The sequence below is a fragment of the Vidua chalybeata genome, chromosome 1 (genome assembly GCF_026979565.1).
Source record: "Vidua chalybeata isolate OUT-0048 chromosome 1, bVidCha1 merged haplotype, whole genome shotgun sequence".
Lineage (NCBI taxonomy): Eukaryota > Metazoa > Chordata > Aves > Passeriformes > Viduidae > Vidua > Vidua chalybeata.
In genome coordinates, this window is record NC_071530.1 from 118960798 (window position 1) to 118977177 (window position 16380).

The 16380-nt window shown below is 37.7% G+C and overlaps 1 protein-coding gene across 1 annotated transcript in view; it reads right to left on the bottom strand.

Moving 5' to 3' along the window:
- Positions 1-16380, bottom strand: part of ARFGEF1 (ADP ribosylation factor guanine nucleotide exchange factor 1) — an 84973-nt gene that overhangs the window by 47572 nt on the left and 21021 nt on the right. The window contains exons 2-4 of the mRNA XM_053965802.1: positions 10200-10230; positions 6168-6324; positions 4978-5124 (exon numbers count right to left, since the gene is read on the bottom strand). Coding sequence (XP_053821777.1) covers positions 4978-5124; positions 6168-6324; positions 10200-10230 — 335 coding nt within the window. The remainder of the gene's footprint in view (positions 1-4977; positions 5125-6167; positions 6325-10199; positions 10231-16380) is intronic.

Consider the following 16380-nt stretch of genomic DNA (forward strand, 5'->3'; position numbering starts at 1 on the left):
ACATACCTAGTTAATATATTAATCCAAGTTCACTGAACAATATTTGCTGCACAGCCTGAGGAATCAGTCTTTCTACAGGGCATCTCCTGCAGATATCAAATATACAAGAGTTGACAGAGCTTTCGATAGTCATTTCTTTGGGTTTACTTTCCTTCCCAGGCACTAGATACGAATCTTAATGACTACCATACACATTTGCAAACTGATAAGCATTTTTAGCTTTGATCTTTTGCTAATATCTTCTATCTTCCTTACAATTTAGAGTAATCCTCAGGCTATTAGTTATTCTAACTTCACATCTCAGTCCCATTTCTCTTCTGCTAGTATGCCAATCCAGTAGAAATACGAGAACAAACAGAAGACAGAAAGTATTTTACAGTTACTTTCTGAACATCCTTCCCTCTTGACGGTTTCCATTTAGGGCTCAATTTGATTATATGCCCTAGACAACATCACCTGATTCTCTATCATAGAAGAGTGTATCATTATCACAATGGCATGACAGCTAACCTGAGAAACCATGTGTTATGATCACAAGTGGTAGTACTGCTCCTCTGAAACCCTTGTGAACTCACCTGTTAGAAAAATAAATCCTTTCTCATTTTAGTACTTTTCTTCATGTTACTCCCCCTTAGTCTGTAACCAAACAACTACTATGTCCAACACAAGGAAGAAGAGACAGGTCATGGATGAGTAGAGGACAATCACCTCAGCCCCAGTGAAACAGGATTACTCAAAATCTGAAACTGCTACACAACACATGTCCTTGAGAGATGGAGTAACAAAAGCTCTGCCTTCCTCCCAACAACACTCTTACTCTTACTTTGCAATAGGTACAGTGCATGAAACTACCTGTGCTACTTTAACAGTAACTCATCAATAAAAGCAAAAATCATACAAAACAAAAAGCACTCTCAGGTGGTCCTCTGGTGTTTAGTTTTGGGCTTTTTTTTTTTTTGTTTGAAAAGTGATTTCAGTAATTGCAGAGTATTAAATGCTTGCTAGGACAATGATGAGTTAAGGGAAATGTCTGGGAGCAAAGCCTGGACAGAAAAATGGCTCTCTGCAGAGGTCAGAATAGCAAGCTATTCCTATGGAGTCACAGCATTATGTTGCTCTTTTCTACCATATGAAGTTTTGCTGCTCAAAGCTTTTTGCAATTGAGTTTCCACTCCTTCTGGTGACACTTAGCTCATCTGTTTCCACAGTATCCTGACTGTGAGCTAATAAATAAAGGAAAGAAAAAAAAAGCCTACTTTATTTACTCTTCCCCTTTACTGCTCTTTACAAACAGAAGGAAACCTTTGTGAAAGGTTAGCACTACCTCATTCTCCTTCAGCCTCTTCCACAGAACCTTTCTTTGTCACAAAGCCTGCAAAAACTACCAACAGCCAACAAGCCCTCCTTGCCCTGAAACTACTGGCTACCACCCTGACTCTGAGTTTGTTTCCTTATGTTTTCCCTCCAGTCCTTCATATTTATTGTTCTGTGTTTGGAAAAGGCCCTACAGTCCTGTGCTGCCACCTACTTACTATAAATAAAGCTTATTCGTTTTTATAAACAACCATTGGGTGGCTTTGGGAAAGGAGAAAAATCTCCAGGATAACTTCCTGAGTTACAGATTATCATATCTTTGTGTGACATCTACAGTATTTTTTCTTTTAGCCTGAAGCACACTTGCCACGTGAGTTTTCTATTAGTTAAAATAAATGCATTGAAACAGTTCAGGAAGTATCATGCTTTGTGAAGCAAAACAAATGTAATTTAAAAAGTAAACTAAATTAACAATAATCCTCTACTAAAAACTTCCAGCATCCATCTATAACTCTAAACTTTTGATTCCTCTCAGACTGCATATTTTTTAAGAACAGCACAGTTACAACAAAATAATGTGACTACAACCAGGATAAAAATTTTCAGGGGTAAGTTTTTTCTTCCTCTCAGCCAACTCTGATCATCTTATCTTTGGAAGATTTATGACACAGTACAGCTGTCATCTGATCAGCACGGGCTTACTTTGTCTTAATTTCGTTTTGCCTGGAAACTCCCGAATACTTGGAACAGCACCTAAAACAGAACAGCCCTAGCTCCTCTCTCTAGTGTGAATTAGCTACTAGAACCACATAATTCTGTTTCCTTTGAGAGGGTCTACAGGATTATTTTCAATATTTTTTTTTTTTTAAGTTAACTTGAAATCCAAACATTTACTTATCACAAAATAATGGACCAACTAGTATGGACTGACTTTTGAAAAACACAGGAAACTGAACTCCTTAAAACACAAAACAACAAATATATCAAATAACCTTCAGAGATAAATAATTTTTGAGTTTAAGTGACACTAAAAGAAGTCACTAAATAACATTCAACTTTTCAGACTACAGCTATCAAGTACACACAAAATATTAATAAGTTAAGCTGTAAAAGTACCTAGATAATAGCATATACCTTCCATATGGCAAACCAAGGAAAGAAAACACATGAATGTAAACAGTTGGTATCATGTTCAATCCTGCCTCATCCCTATTCCTTTTTTACAGATTAAAGAAAAAAAAAAAAAAAAAAGCCATAGTTTTAGTTCTTCAGACACCAAAAGGCCAGAAGAAATGTAAACAGAATTTCAAGTAAGACCTCTGCAACTGTCAGTGCAAGTCTGCATTCACACACCATAAATGCCACAGCAGCTGTAGGAAAGCGAGCCTGGAGGCAGGAAGATTCAATCAAGGGATGTTATTTCACACAATTTGAATAAACCACTTTTAATCGCATCAGCAGTCTAATTACTTGCATTGTGTCTGCCACATCAATCCCCACCACAACAACTACACAAGAAAGTTACATGGCTTCGCATAAGAATTACACCAAATCAAACTAAACTACAAGGGAAAGGAAGGAAAAAGCTAGTTTCCCAGTCTGGTTCATCACAGAGTCTGCAGATTAAGAACAAGGGCATTATAGAAGAGAAGAAAACATGCAAGTGATAGCAGCAGAAAAGTTAAACTGGCCTCCATCAGAACTACTGAAGGACATGACTCTAAAGCTTAGATAGCTAAAAAAAGACAAAATATACTTCTCTGTGTCAGCAAGATTATTTCCTTGGTAGTCAGCAGAAAGGTCTTTTCAGAATGTCTAAGTGGCTCTGGTAGTTGGGAACTGGCTTAAGATGACTCCACCCCTGGAAAGCCACCCCAGAACTAGGAAACCTGCCCTGTATGTTAACTCTTGCCCCATGGCAGCTCACAGATCCCAGAGTGAGGGCAGGATGCTGTGCAAGGGCCACCCATTCTGCATGCAGAACCAAGACAATCCTCCAGAGAGGAAGGTGTCCATGTGATCAAAGTTCTCAGCTTTCACTATGGTGTTGGTGAAGCAGCTGCCCTGTGGGAGTGCTGCTTATGTTGTGGTTAACAGCCTGGGAACACTAGCACAAAAAAGCAGGAGATCCAGGTCTCTCTGCCTTCTATCTCCCTGACGGAATTAAGATTCATCAGACAACATACTAATCACCAGAACCACAGAAGAGTCTAAAAAGATCATCCTTCAAATCATACTGGAGAAGCAGGGTCCACATTCATTCCATCCAAATCATCTCAGAACTGAAGAGAGGCCTAAGAGAGTATGACTGACTTAGAAGTTTCATTATTCTTCCAAAGTCAAAAGTTCTGGTCTTTGCCAAGGTTATTTAAAATTTTCAAGCTTTTTATGGTGTTCAGTGTATTGGACAAAGATGGAGTCAAAGTCAAAAGTCAAGTAAAAGTCAAAACTCTCCACTTTCCCAGTTACTCTAACATGGCAATTAGCTACATGTAAACAGTAAAAAAATTAAGGCAGTAAAAGAGTGTACACACTTAATGCACTTTACAATTGTTGAAGAATTTACTTTCTCGAATCTTCTCCTGAACAGAAGGAGTATTAGCTCTTAAAGCACCTTCAGGCAGGGAGGATTGGAATAAGAAAGCATTCAAAGAGACAGTATTACAACGAGAGAGAGTTATAATACTTTCAGCCACTGAAAGTTTAGATCAATAAAAATTTCCCTCTGCAGGATGGAAAACATCTTAAACGCATGGGCAGAACAACACAACAAATCTAGATAACAGGAGCATGAACCAACATTTGTAACAACTATCTGCAGGAGAAGTGGAGTGCAAAAAAGAACAGGGAACGTTTGAGCTATGAAAAGGAGAATAAAGTACATTCTTTGCATTAATACAAGTAAATACAATCTGCAAGAAATGCCAATGCCTCAGGATACATATACACAAGATTATGAGGTAACAAACACTCCATTTCGCTTAACTAACTTCAAATGTATTCTTCACTGCTGTTCACCATTGCAGCCATTCAAAGACTGCTGTTACAGGAACAGGGTACAGCATTTCCACTAAGCAGCTAAATTCTAGTACTTGGCATAGTAATTTCCTGAAACAAATACCCATAATTAATGGCTGCAATCAGAAAATAGGTTCTCCAGAAACATTCATACAAACTCCACATGCAACATTTATATAAGCTGTGGAAACAAACCCTGGACCTCCTTCAAGCAAAAGTGTATGACACAGCAGTACAAAGCTACCATGGTAATGTCCAACTGCCAGGTCTAATTGTACTTCATCAACAAATTCCAAAATGGATTTTAAAATCTGCTGCTTAATTACCATTTCCCCCACTGGGAGTGCAGGATTGTTTGACAGTAATTCCTCACAATTAGAGGCTCCACAGGTCTGCTGTGAATGAATTTCACCCAGTGGTCTACGTACAAGACTTGAGGCCACAACCATGAGTTCACCCAAAATGCAGTGGAAGAAATTAGGGAAAGGGCAAAGAATAGGAAGTTTCCATCTCCAAGAAACAGAAAATATTTTAACACTACCGTGACATTTACAAATTATGCACTTCTGCTTTTGAACTCTGAGGTCAAGAATGTCTATCTGCTGCCACCACCACTACAAATACAGGACGTATTAAACATGTTACCTTTATTATTTGTAGCTGAACCCCTTCGTCTGTTTGAGGGCCTTGAAAACAGCCACATATTGTCTCGATAATTCTATCAATTAGTTTTTTTCCTGGAGCTGTACTGTCTGGAGCATTCCCTGTCAAGTGCCCATATGCTATAAGTTTCTGGAGAGAGGAAAAAAAAAAAACATGTAAATAAGAGCTTTAAAAAATTAAGCCAGCTTTTTGTTATAATAAAAAAATTCACTTGATAGTTCTAACTTGCACAGAATAAATAAACCAAAGTACCTTTTACCCCATGTATCATAAAACATCACGGACTTTTTACATATCCTCCAGATTTATTCAATTTCCAGTCAGCAACTGCTATGCAAAGTTTGTCAGCAAGTTTAACATTGAAGTTTTGTTCAGCAGTTAATGTTCTAAAACAAACAGAATTCTAAAAACTAACTTATATCACAGAAGTCTTCATATATAGTCAATATACAAATGTTTTTATACCAGATAAACCACCTGCAAATGATTTCTATTTGAGCTACTAGCTAGTGTTCTATTTCTTAGAGTTTCTTCTGGTGTTACATGTTCTAGTATCCTTTGCTTTCCCAAGATGTTCAATACTTAGAAGTGAAATTTATTACAAAATTAGTAAAATCCTTTTCTGAACACTTTAGGCACAAGAGCATTTGTAAATCCCCATGCTACACAGAGTAGCATCATGGTACGAGAGCACACATGTGCCTGTGACTGTAAACTGAGTTCACTGTTGGGCTGCTCTGGAGGAGTGAATGGCTAAATACAACACTGCAGAATTTCTTCTGAAAACATTACAGGAGCATCAAGAGTTTTGAGAGACTAGACATATCGAATTGAAAATATTTTACTGCAATTAGAAATAGCATAAAATGAATTTGCTAATGCTATACCTGCTGAGTTAGCTCAACACACATTTAAATACATTAAAATAGGTTGCTGTACATAATAACCCAGCCAGGAAACTGTAGTAAAACATATATACATAAAGAAACATACACTAAATAATGAATAAAGCATACATTCATCTTTTGTGAGAAACACATTCTATTTGGTTGTGCATGCAATTGAGTAAAATAATAAAAACCATGTGACATTATTTATTACATATAACTGTATTCCCCCTCCAAAGCAACAGGCTTTTACAGTTGATAGTTAAAACTCATCTTCATACAGACCTGTAAACAATCTAGAGATGTACTGACAATCCTGGGGCACTTGGACTGGCATGCCAATTCAAATGGCAGGAAGTATTTGTCCGCTTCAATGAAGCTTGTCTTTGATTTCACAGGTGGAAGAGTGCTTGAACCAGACTTTGCTTCTCCATGAGGGGGACTAAACAGAATGACTGTATTAGAATACTGTAAAGTGACCACACAAATCATTCTCATCACCACAATGCTTATGAATTAAATAATATATTAAGAAAATTAACATTAGGAAACACAAACTTCTAACAATAGTAATACGTAAAGTATTCTTAACACCTTTTATACTTCATGGCTCTTTTGTGGACCAGGCAAATTGACCCACTTGCCCCCTAAGGGGTTATCCAGTGGTACCTGCTAGTTTGGAAGCAGAAAGTCTTGCTTCCTCTGAAATACCTCAGGACTCTCCTTACTAGACTGGCAAAAGCAAAAAACTAACAGAACAAAACTAACCAAACCTTTATCTCATTCTCTGCTTCAGGTAAAACCACTTAATTTAAGAGTTGAGTGGTTACCAACATATCTCACATGGGTAAATTATCTGAAATTATTAACTGTACAAAAGCAAGACAAGTCTGAGCTGTTCAAGTTTTATTGATTACAGCACCTTTAGAAAGGTCATACTCATTAATACCACAAAAGGATATTAAGGAATCGGTCATTTTTCACTAATTTGAGTGCATCAATGCAGTTTCGCTTTGAGTCAAAGCAAGATGAGTTCATCACCTTTATAGAAAGCATTCCCAACCTTTTTCATGCACTCATAGGTATCTTTAGATAAAAGGTAAACTACACTGTCTTACACAGACTTGAAAAGCAGTATTAAAAAAAGTGCAAAATGTCACATTCTGCAGTGAAGGCCTACAGAATTCTTGCAGTAATTCAAATAGATCTTGGTAGAACAACTGCATTCAAATACAGCTCCCATGCATGTTGCTAATTAAAACAGATGCTTCAAGGAATGCACGCAATTTCATGTTCCCTAAGTAGAAGAATGAACTGCTAAGAGTTTGTTATAAATCCAAAGCATGATTGCAGTCCCACGCATTATGGAGTGGGCCTTAAACTAATCAATACAAATTAGTTTCAGCTTTTCAAGGAGCAGGCTGGATTGTCCTTTAGATTATATCTGTCACCACATTCAAACAGATCTTGTTTAGGTTGCTTAAAAAGGGCACCTGAATTCAAGACTTAAGAGTGAGTAATTAGTATTAAGATGGTACTTTTTACTGACTACATCTTTTTTGAAGGTTTAAGAATTTATCCCTACACCGTTTTTTCCTGAAGAAAACCTGAGGTTTCTTTTTTTGTTGTTGTTGGATGCATAACTTTATTTATTGCTCTGTATTGTTCTGCTGAAAGCACAGCTCTTTTGAACAACACCCTAATCATGTAAGTTGCAGAGGAAGTACATGATTCTTCTGTGTTCTTGAATCTCTACAATATTCCTATAAAAACTTTACTCTGAGGAATGAAAGGGCAGTTATCTGTTGCTTGTGTCTTATGACAACACTGTTCCTCATCTAAGTGATTATGTCCATTGAAATCATTAAAATTAAGAAGACCTCTCTGGCAATAAACCCACAATTGCACAAAACAAGGAGCTAGCCATGGTAAGATTCCAAAAATGAAGAACCCATGCTACAGCAAGCTACTAAATAAGCCTCGAGTATTTCTTAATTCTCTTAATTGAAAGCTATTTTAAAATGAGCAGGATATTAAATATGGAGGATGATGCACATTTTTTTCTGGAAAAGCAGCTCAGTAAAGCTCATCACACTGCTGATAATGTAAGGGAAGGGGATAGCAGGGAGAGGAGAGGACAAACTCAAAAGGACTTCTTCATGTCAGTGAATTGCTTCTAAACCCAGAAACTATCCCCAAAACTTTCTTCCACCAAAGCATCTACAAAGCATGGGAATTATGAAATATGCTGATATTTATGTATTAGTCATAGAGAAAGGTTAAGGTATGTATCGAATTTTGGGTTTGGGAAATTATTTTGGCAGCATTTGCTGTGTAATGGTTACATAAGTCAGCTTACACTTTTCTATTCCCTTCCCCTCCACCCCACTGTCAAATACCAGTTCTGTTTAAAAAACAAATAACAGAACAAAAGGAGATGTTTTCCATGCAAAATTTCTGGAAAGGGGAAATGATCTATTCTTCAGTTTATTCCAGGTTAACTGAGATCAGTTACCTTGAACAGGGACTGGAAAAAATTAAAGACTCATCATTAGAAATCCCTTATTATGGTATTAGAATCTCAATTACAGAAGTAAGAACCTGAAAATAATTTCATAGACTAAGACATTCCTCTATTCTAAGACCTAGAAAAACAGTATTTTCTACTGCACCTAAACAATTTGATTCTACAGTAAGAATAGAGAAGTCCACTCACAATTTCCAAGTCCAGCAAAGCCTTCACAGTAGCAAAAGGCTACTGTCAAAATAAAGACAGCACCAAAGAAACCAAAATCTATTTAGAAAATGCCTATAGGAAGATAAGAGATACACTTTCTACCCCTCAAAAAATCACAGCTTCAGATATTCACAGGGCAGAAATTGTGCACTGGAAGTTCAGAAATGGCTCAACCACATTTGTATAAATTGTTTTAATTCTGTGGTCTCATTAGTTTTAGCATGGTATTTAACAACAGGACCGGATATTACTTTTCCTTATTCCGTGCCCAGAACAAATAACTGTCACTGAATATTTAACATAAAGCATTTTTACTTATCATGCTTCACAATGTGGACTTCTGCTTTATTTATACCACTCTAAGAATAACCAATTATAAATTCACATTATTACTTTCTGTCTGAGACAATCTTGTAGTGCTGGATGCAACATTTTCTAAACACTACATAAATATTACATTTATTTTTACAATCTTACTATGAGCTCATTGTTTTGACTTTATTTTGCTGGGGGAAAGCAAAGCACAATCTCAATCAGATGCACTAAGTTTTAAGAGCCCAATTCGATAAACTGCAAGATTAAATTTTTCAGCTTATTTGATATTAAGTTTTCCTTTACATCTTCTGAAACAAAGTTCCCACAGACTTTGTTACAGCTAGAAGTGATTCTATTTTCCAAACCAAAATTGTAGATTTCTGCTCAAATATCCAGATGAAGAAGCAGAAATCATTAACATCCAACTTTGACAGCTGTGGTTGCAATGATTTGCCAAATACTGAAATCCAGTTATAGGGTAGAGTAGAGATCCCCAAGCAGCACCCAGCTGCCTAAGAACACTTTCATCCTCAGTTTCACCCACTGATCCAATTCTCTCAACAGGTGGTAGGAACAGTCTTCACCTCATGGTCATGACTCAGAGTTGGGAACATACACTGGGATGAGGAAGATGATCCTGTGGAACATGTAACAAAATGCCAATAACAGATCCCACAGCGTAGCAATACTTAGAAGTTTGTTGACAGCAAAAGACTGCTGAATGTCAATTTTTGGTTTTACCATCACTTGTACAAGAACTGTCTTCACAAATCTACACCTATTCCCTAACAAGGTCCTTTCCAGACACTATCTTTGCCAGTTACCTTACTTTTCTCTGCTCACTCCCACTTCCTCGCCCTGATCTCCTCCCTCTGATCACTCACTTCAAGTCTTTTACCTGCATTCTTCCCCCCTTCTCTGAATCTACTTCAAGGCTCTTCCAGCAATACACGAAAGGAATTTCTGTGCCATCCACAAAGATATTTTCTAATTTTGATCTGTATTTCCTATGCTCCCTGGTCAGAGAATACCACCCTGCTCCCTCTAAGCTACCTTCTGCTGCTTCTCGCAAACCCTGTGCCTTGCACCAGAACAGCCAGTCACATAAAGCAGCACTATCTGTATGTTTCCAGATACCACCAACCACCCAAAATATGCTGAAAATGCTTTTCAGAGAGAGCCCATACTCCCCGTGCAGAATAAGCATGGTACACATTTTAAGATGTTAAAATCACTATCACTTAATATGATGAACTATCACATACCTTTGCTTTTCTGTTTCAGCCTTTATTTCCTCTGTAAAATGAAACAAAGGCATAGTTATAGAAAAAGTATCATAAGGAAATATATAAAATTAAATAACAGAAAACTACTGGAAAGCAAAACTATTTAGGCAAACATTTGAAACCAGGATTATTATAAAACAGAAAACACATGTTCACCATTTCATAAGTACCTGTACTCTCCACCAGCATTGATTGCAAACTGTATCATAATTACTTTGCAAATCTATATTCAAAACTGGATACTTAAATTTGCATCCAGCCATGCCAGCTAAACACCACACTCCTGGAATGCTTCTGTGAAGACACTGGCCAGCTCTTTTCACAGCTGATATATATAGAAATAATAAGGAAAACACCAATATTATTCAAACTATTAATTTACCCATAAAGGATATAAAATATATACTGCTTGATAAACACGGATTATACAGAAACACAACCAAACAATCCACCACTGCTAGTTCTTACATGAAATCTGAATGACCAATTATCACACTTGGCTTTAAACAGTGTTAGATACCACGGTAATGACTAAGGGAGAGGAAAAAAGTCTGTAGCACTTCTATTTCATACTATTTTAAAATATTTTATAACAGAAGGATGAATAGTTGGCAAACATATTCAGCAATTTTTTAACAATACATTTTCAAAATAATTTTAAATTACTGGAACTAATTTTAGGAAACATCTTTGATTCAAAACTAGTCTTGTCTATTCTCTAGTCATTTTGCATGCTTAAATCGTAGGGAATTTCATAAAGCCTAAGTTTTCCAGTGCTGAAGCAATACATACTTGAAATAAACTGTCCAGGATCAAGAATGAATGTGTGTGTGGTTTTTTTTCAAGAAATCTCAGGAGATATATTTTAGTATCAAGTCCTGCTCAAACGTGCAAAACCATAATCAATTAAACCAAACACTATACTTTGTTTTTTTGAACTAGTGGCATGGATTGATTCTGACAAAAAACACACTAACTTAGTCTTTCTAACCAAGCTCCCATGCAGCAAAAGCACGCTTGGTCTGCATCCTGTCCTTCATTTACCATTTCACATGGTCCTACTGATTCATGCACCTAACACAGGTTCTCATGTTTGGTATTTTATCACAAATCACTAGTAGCAAATATGTTTAAGAATTTACTTTCCCAACATTGAGAAAGCTGAACATATGGAATGCATATCACCTTAAAGTCTGTATCTTACTTCTGGTAAGACTGATGGTCATATTTACTCCTACTAAGCCCCAGAGGTTAGCAGGTCATTGGTTTACCCCAGAAACAGCTACTCCAGAAGTTGATCACATGTGGGCTACGAAGGACTAAAGAAGACATGAAAATAATTCCATATTCTAGACACCAAGCATTCCTCAGTAAATAGCAGTAATAAGACTCATGGTCAGCAATGTCTCAGTAAAGTATACCTTCCTCCCAGATTATGACATTACGACTCTTACTCACTTGAAGACAAATTCCTGACCAACAGAAAGGAGAAGAAACTCTCTTCCTCACTTACAGCATCTTCATACCTTCCATTATTTTACCTCCCACCTCAGCATTCACACCCAGGAACTCTGCTCCCTGAGATACTCTGAAGTCTGTCCATCAAACAACATTATCAACCAACAGACAAAACTGGCTTCCAAGTTTACAGTTTCCAACAAAACTGACCAGAGGTAAAAAGCTAATACAAGTGTCATTCTAATTAAATGTTACTACCATTTCAAGCAGCATTGCCTAAGTCTATTAATATGAAACCACTTATTTTATAACCTTTGTTAAATAAAAAAAAAAAGTTCTTACTGTGGTTGACATAAATTATTTTTACAAGACTAAAATATCTGTAATTGCAGAGAAGCATGATATGATACTAGTAGTATGAATGAGGTAAAACAGCAGACTTGAACTTCACTTTTACCCTTGAGAATAGAGAAAACCTAATTCCTTTCATTGTCTGATTGCTGCCTGTTCTCGACACCAGAACACAAGTTAATCATAGTACAATTTCATGGTCATGTATTAACCACATCCAATAGGAAGCATACAAAAATTCAAGAAGCATAATCAGCAGAAAACCAGATTATAAGAAAGGTAATTAACAATTCTCATGCTAGATAACTAGCATCATCTGTTAAAGATAGATGAACCAGAACACTTACTGATGCATTCTTTTCAATAGGAAAAAGTAATCCCTGCAGAACTAAAAATTAGCTAGAAAAGAAAGATGAAGCCAGGCATGCCAACATTCCTTAATATGCTCTCCCTCTCTCCAAACACACAACCAAAACTGCAACAGAGGATCTCAGAGCTGGGAGGGAAGAAATAAAGAGGATGTAAGACGCTAAAACAAGGGGAAAAAACTGTAAGGAAGGACAACAGCTTCCTCTGTATTTTCTGTGATGTAAACACAGAATTACTATGAAAAACAGCTCAGATTACTCTATGATACTGAAACAATTGCGTGCCCTAAAATAGAACTGATTATAATTATTTAAAAGTGCAGCAGAAATGACAAAATAAACCCTTTCTGAATCTCCCACTCACACACAGTTCCAGAAGATCTCTTTATAGAATTCTGTGACCTCTAAGACAGAATTAATAGAAATACACGAAGCCCTTGCACACCGAAGCTAGAGCTGATCAAAGAGATACATTTATTTTGCAGTTTTACAACGGCATGCATGAACCATTTCACCAAACAGGCAAAATGAGTCATGTACATGAGTTTCAACATAATTTTCCATTTCATCTACACTTCTACAGACCATCATAATTTCAAAGAAATCTCTGAAAACATCTAAGAGCTTTGTTGCTGGTTTTGGCTGGGTTGGAGCTAATTTTCTTCACAGTCGGTTGTATATGGTGCTGTGTTTTGGATTTGTGCTGGAAACACTGTTGATAATTCAGGAATGTTTTAGTTACTGCTGAGCAGTGTTTACAGAGAGTCAAGACTTTTTCCAACTTCTCACTCCACCCCACCAGTGAGTAGGCTGGGGATGCCCAAGGCGCTGGGAGAGGATGCAGGCACAACAGTCAACCCCTACAGAACTCAGGGGTATTCCATTCCCCAGAGTGTCACGCTCAGCAATGAAAAACTGGGGTAAGGGGCAGAGGGTGTGTGCGCAGCTTCCCTGTTGCTGCCTGGGGACTGGCTGATAATTGGTCACCTGATGGTGAGCTACTGCAATTTTTTGCATCACAGGTTTCTTGCGTTGATTTTTGTCGTTATTTCTCCCTATTTTCTTTTTTTTTTAATTAACCTGTCTTTATCCCAACCCAAAGTTTTTGTGCTTTTACCCTTCCAGCTCTCTGATACAAGCCAGTGAGAGGCTGCATAGGGCTTAATTGCTGGCCAGAGATACCACAATAGGCATCCATCATTTCGTTCTCACCTCTCCAGCTTTAATTCACTACTTCTAACATGTCACCTGAACACTTTTCCTCACTCTCTTCAGACTGCTAACAGTTTTTAGTATTAAAAAATCAAACTTGTTTCCAGTTTTCCCTTTCTTCCTTTAACACTTTATAACCAGCTAATCTCGTGAACTATAAAATCAACAAATTTCACTTTTAATGACAGTGAGTAACACCAAACAGCAATATCAAAATGGCCAAGTAGGTCAAGTAGGTGCTGTGAGCTGAGCAATACTGGATTACAATACTGAGCAAAACTCCAGTTTAAGAATAATTCACTGTTTACCTCCTGTATCCAATTCAAAGTATGATTTAAACCTTAAGTACATCAAAGATCATCTCTAATAACCTAAATTTCAAAGGGGTATCTTTAGGTATTATTTCCTTCTGGTTACCTAAATACACTGTCATACTAAGTGAAGAAATATTCTAGAGTGATACTTTGGCAGAAGTCAAGGATAACATTCTCATCAAGTAAGGAATAACTAAAATGTTACCTTCAGGAATGCTACACAGAGCTAAGTTCTATGATATCAACATCAAACTGTACATTAGATTACAGGAAAAAGAATTCTTATGGAACTTGCTATTGTGAAAAATGCAAACTATTTACCACAAAGTGGAAAAAATACTTTACAAATTCATTAAAAAATACAATGGTAGGTAAACCTCAAATATCTGAAACTGTTTAACACATCCCTCATTCTCTTTTTCCATTCTTGCAACAGAATTGTATTCAAGAACAAGTACATATTGCATTCCCATAATACTGTATTCTAAACAACTGATGTTACCTGCCAGAGAAGCACATGCATAATTCTTAATTCCACAAGGATCAGCACATATAAAGCCTAATGCTCATTGTAAGCATCAGAATAAAAGCTTATGTCATGGTTTGACATGGAAGTGAAGTTTCTCAGGAAGTTGGGTCAAACTAATCAGTGGTCAGGTTTGGATATTGGCACTTGGAGTGACCACTGAAGGCATGGGCACGCTTCTGAGAACACAGGGGGTTAAAAGCAAGAGCTCCAAGGGGAGCTCTCTCTTTGGTTATGGTCAGAATGTAGCACAGACCTCCCCTGCCCAGCCATGGCTGGGAGGGGGAGGGGAAGCCATGTGGCCTGGTCGAGGTAGGCCAGGGGCTGAAGGACTGGAACCGGGGGCCCTCTGCGGACAGAAGGGTGGAGAGAAATTGAGATGCCTTTGTTCCCCCCGCCGCAGAGGGAAAGAGACAGAGAGCCTGAGGGCACCTGGAATTTGCTGGCAGAGGAGAAAGAGGGGAGGGAAGGTGCCCAGTGTGGGAGTTGGAGTCTGGGGCAGAGATTTCGGCCGTCTGGGGACGCTGAGACTTTTAACCTTTTCTTGGGAAATGAGAGCATTGTAGAATATTACTCCTCCTCAATTTGAAAGAGAAGAGAGACAGTCTGGGACCTGAGATGTTAGAAGAAGAAATTTTTAGGTGGGAGGAGATGATGGAGAGGTTTGCGGCTGGACTTTTCTTGTTAGCCATAGACTGAACCAATTCCTCCTGCAACAGAGACTGCATTTTTAGAGGGATATAAAAGCCAAGAGACCTGCTTCAGCGACTACCAGAACAGGAATGGAGTAAACAGAGAAGAGTTGAGGAGGGTGTGGTGGTGCCCTCTGTCTTCAGGAACAAGATGATCTCTATTCCTGAGACCCTCGGCCCCAGGGGAGGAGGGAATGGGGGGGACTGTTGTCCCAAAATGAGAAACTGAAATGTTGTTCCTTAGGTACTTGGCAAAGCATCCTTAAAAGAGCCCTATGAGCAGTCTGTCCATGCACAGTGGTGAGAGCACTGTGACATGGAAAGGAGAATGTCACATTGGCAGATTTTCTCCGGGCGGTGCAGTGTGTGACATGGAAACGCAAGAGGTGGCAATTGTGTTTACTGGGTGGGGTCTATGGTACAAAAGAGACTCCTCTCTCCCTTAATGGACTGAGTATTAATTATCTGAAGGGTGATGACTTGATTGAGGGTCCAAGTTTGTGTTTCACTGTGGTTTGTTAGAGTTTGGATGAGGGGAGGAGGAGTGTTTTGGAGGGTTTTCATTCCAGATTTAGTGTGTGTCTTTTATCATAGTAGTAGCTTAATAAAGTTTTTTTTCCTTTATTTCTAAGCTTGAGCCTGCTCTACTCTGTTCCTGATTGCATCTCACAGCACTCATTAGGGAAGGTGCATTTTCATGGGGCTGCTCGCATTGCACCAGCGTCAAACCATGACAGCTTATTAAATACATAATGAATTCAAGACAGAAAGCACTGGCATTTTAAAGAACTGTAGCCATCTTGGGTAATCAGAAAGTAGAACTATCCAATGCAGCACAGGCTGCAATAATTCAAGGAAACGAGTCGATGTTTGGAGTTCTCATAACTTATACCATAGAAAACTACTATGAGAAGGAAGCAATTTGCATTAAATTCTTTCAAGTCAAAGCAGGTGAATAAGATCCAAGGAACAAGCAGTGAAGATGAATTTAAATTACATTGCTATCTATATTAAAAAAAGGTGAAATCAAAACATTAAAGCTTTGCTTGAATTGACTTTGCTTGCATTCTTCCATCCAAGTATTCTAGTGATCGTCTCCAATATCATACAAAATATTGTGGCAACTAAATGATTTAAAGACCCCATATTTTCCCTCATTAACAATACTGAAAATGTCCTTCTCCATTTCAAGGTATACAAAAACTCTGTAATATAAAACTAGAAATTCCATATTTATTT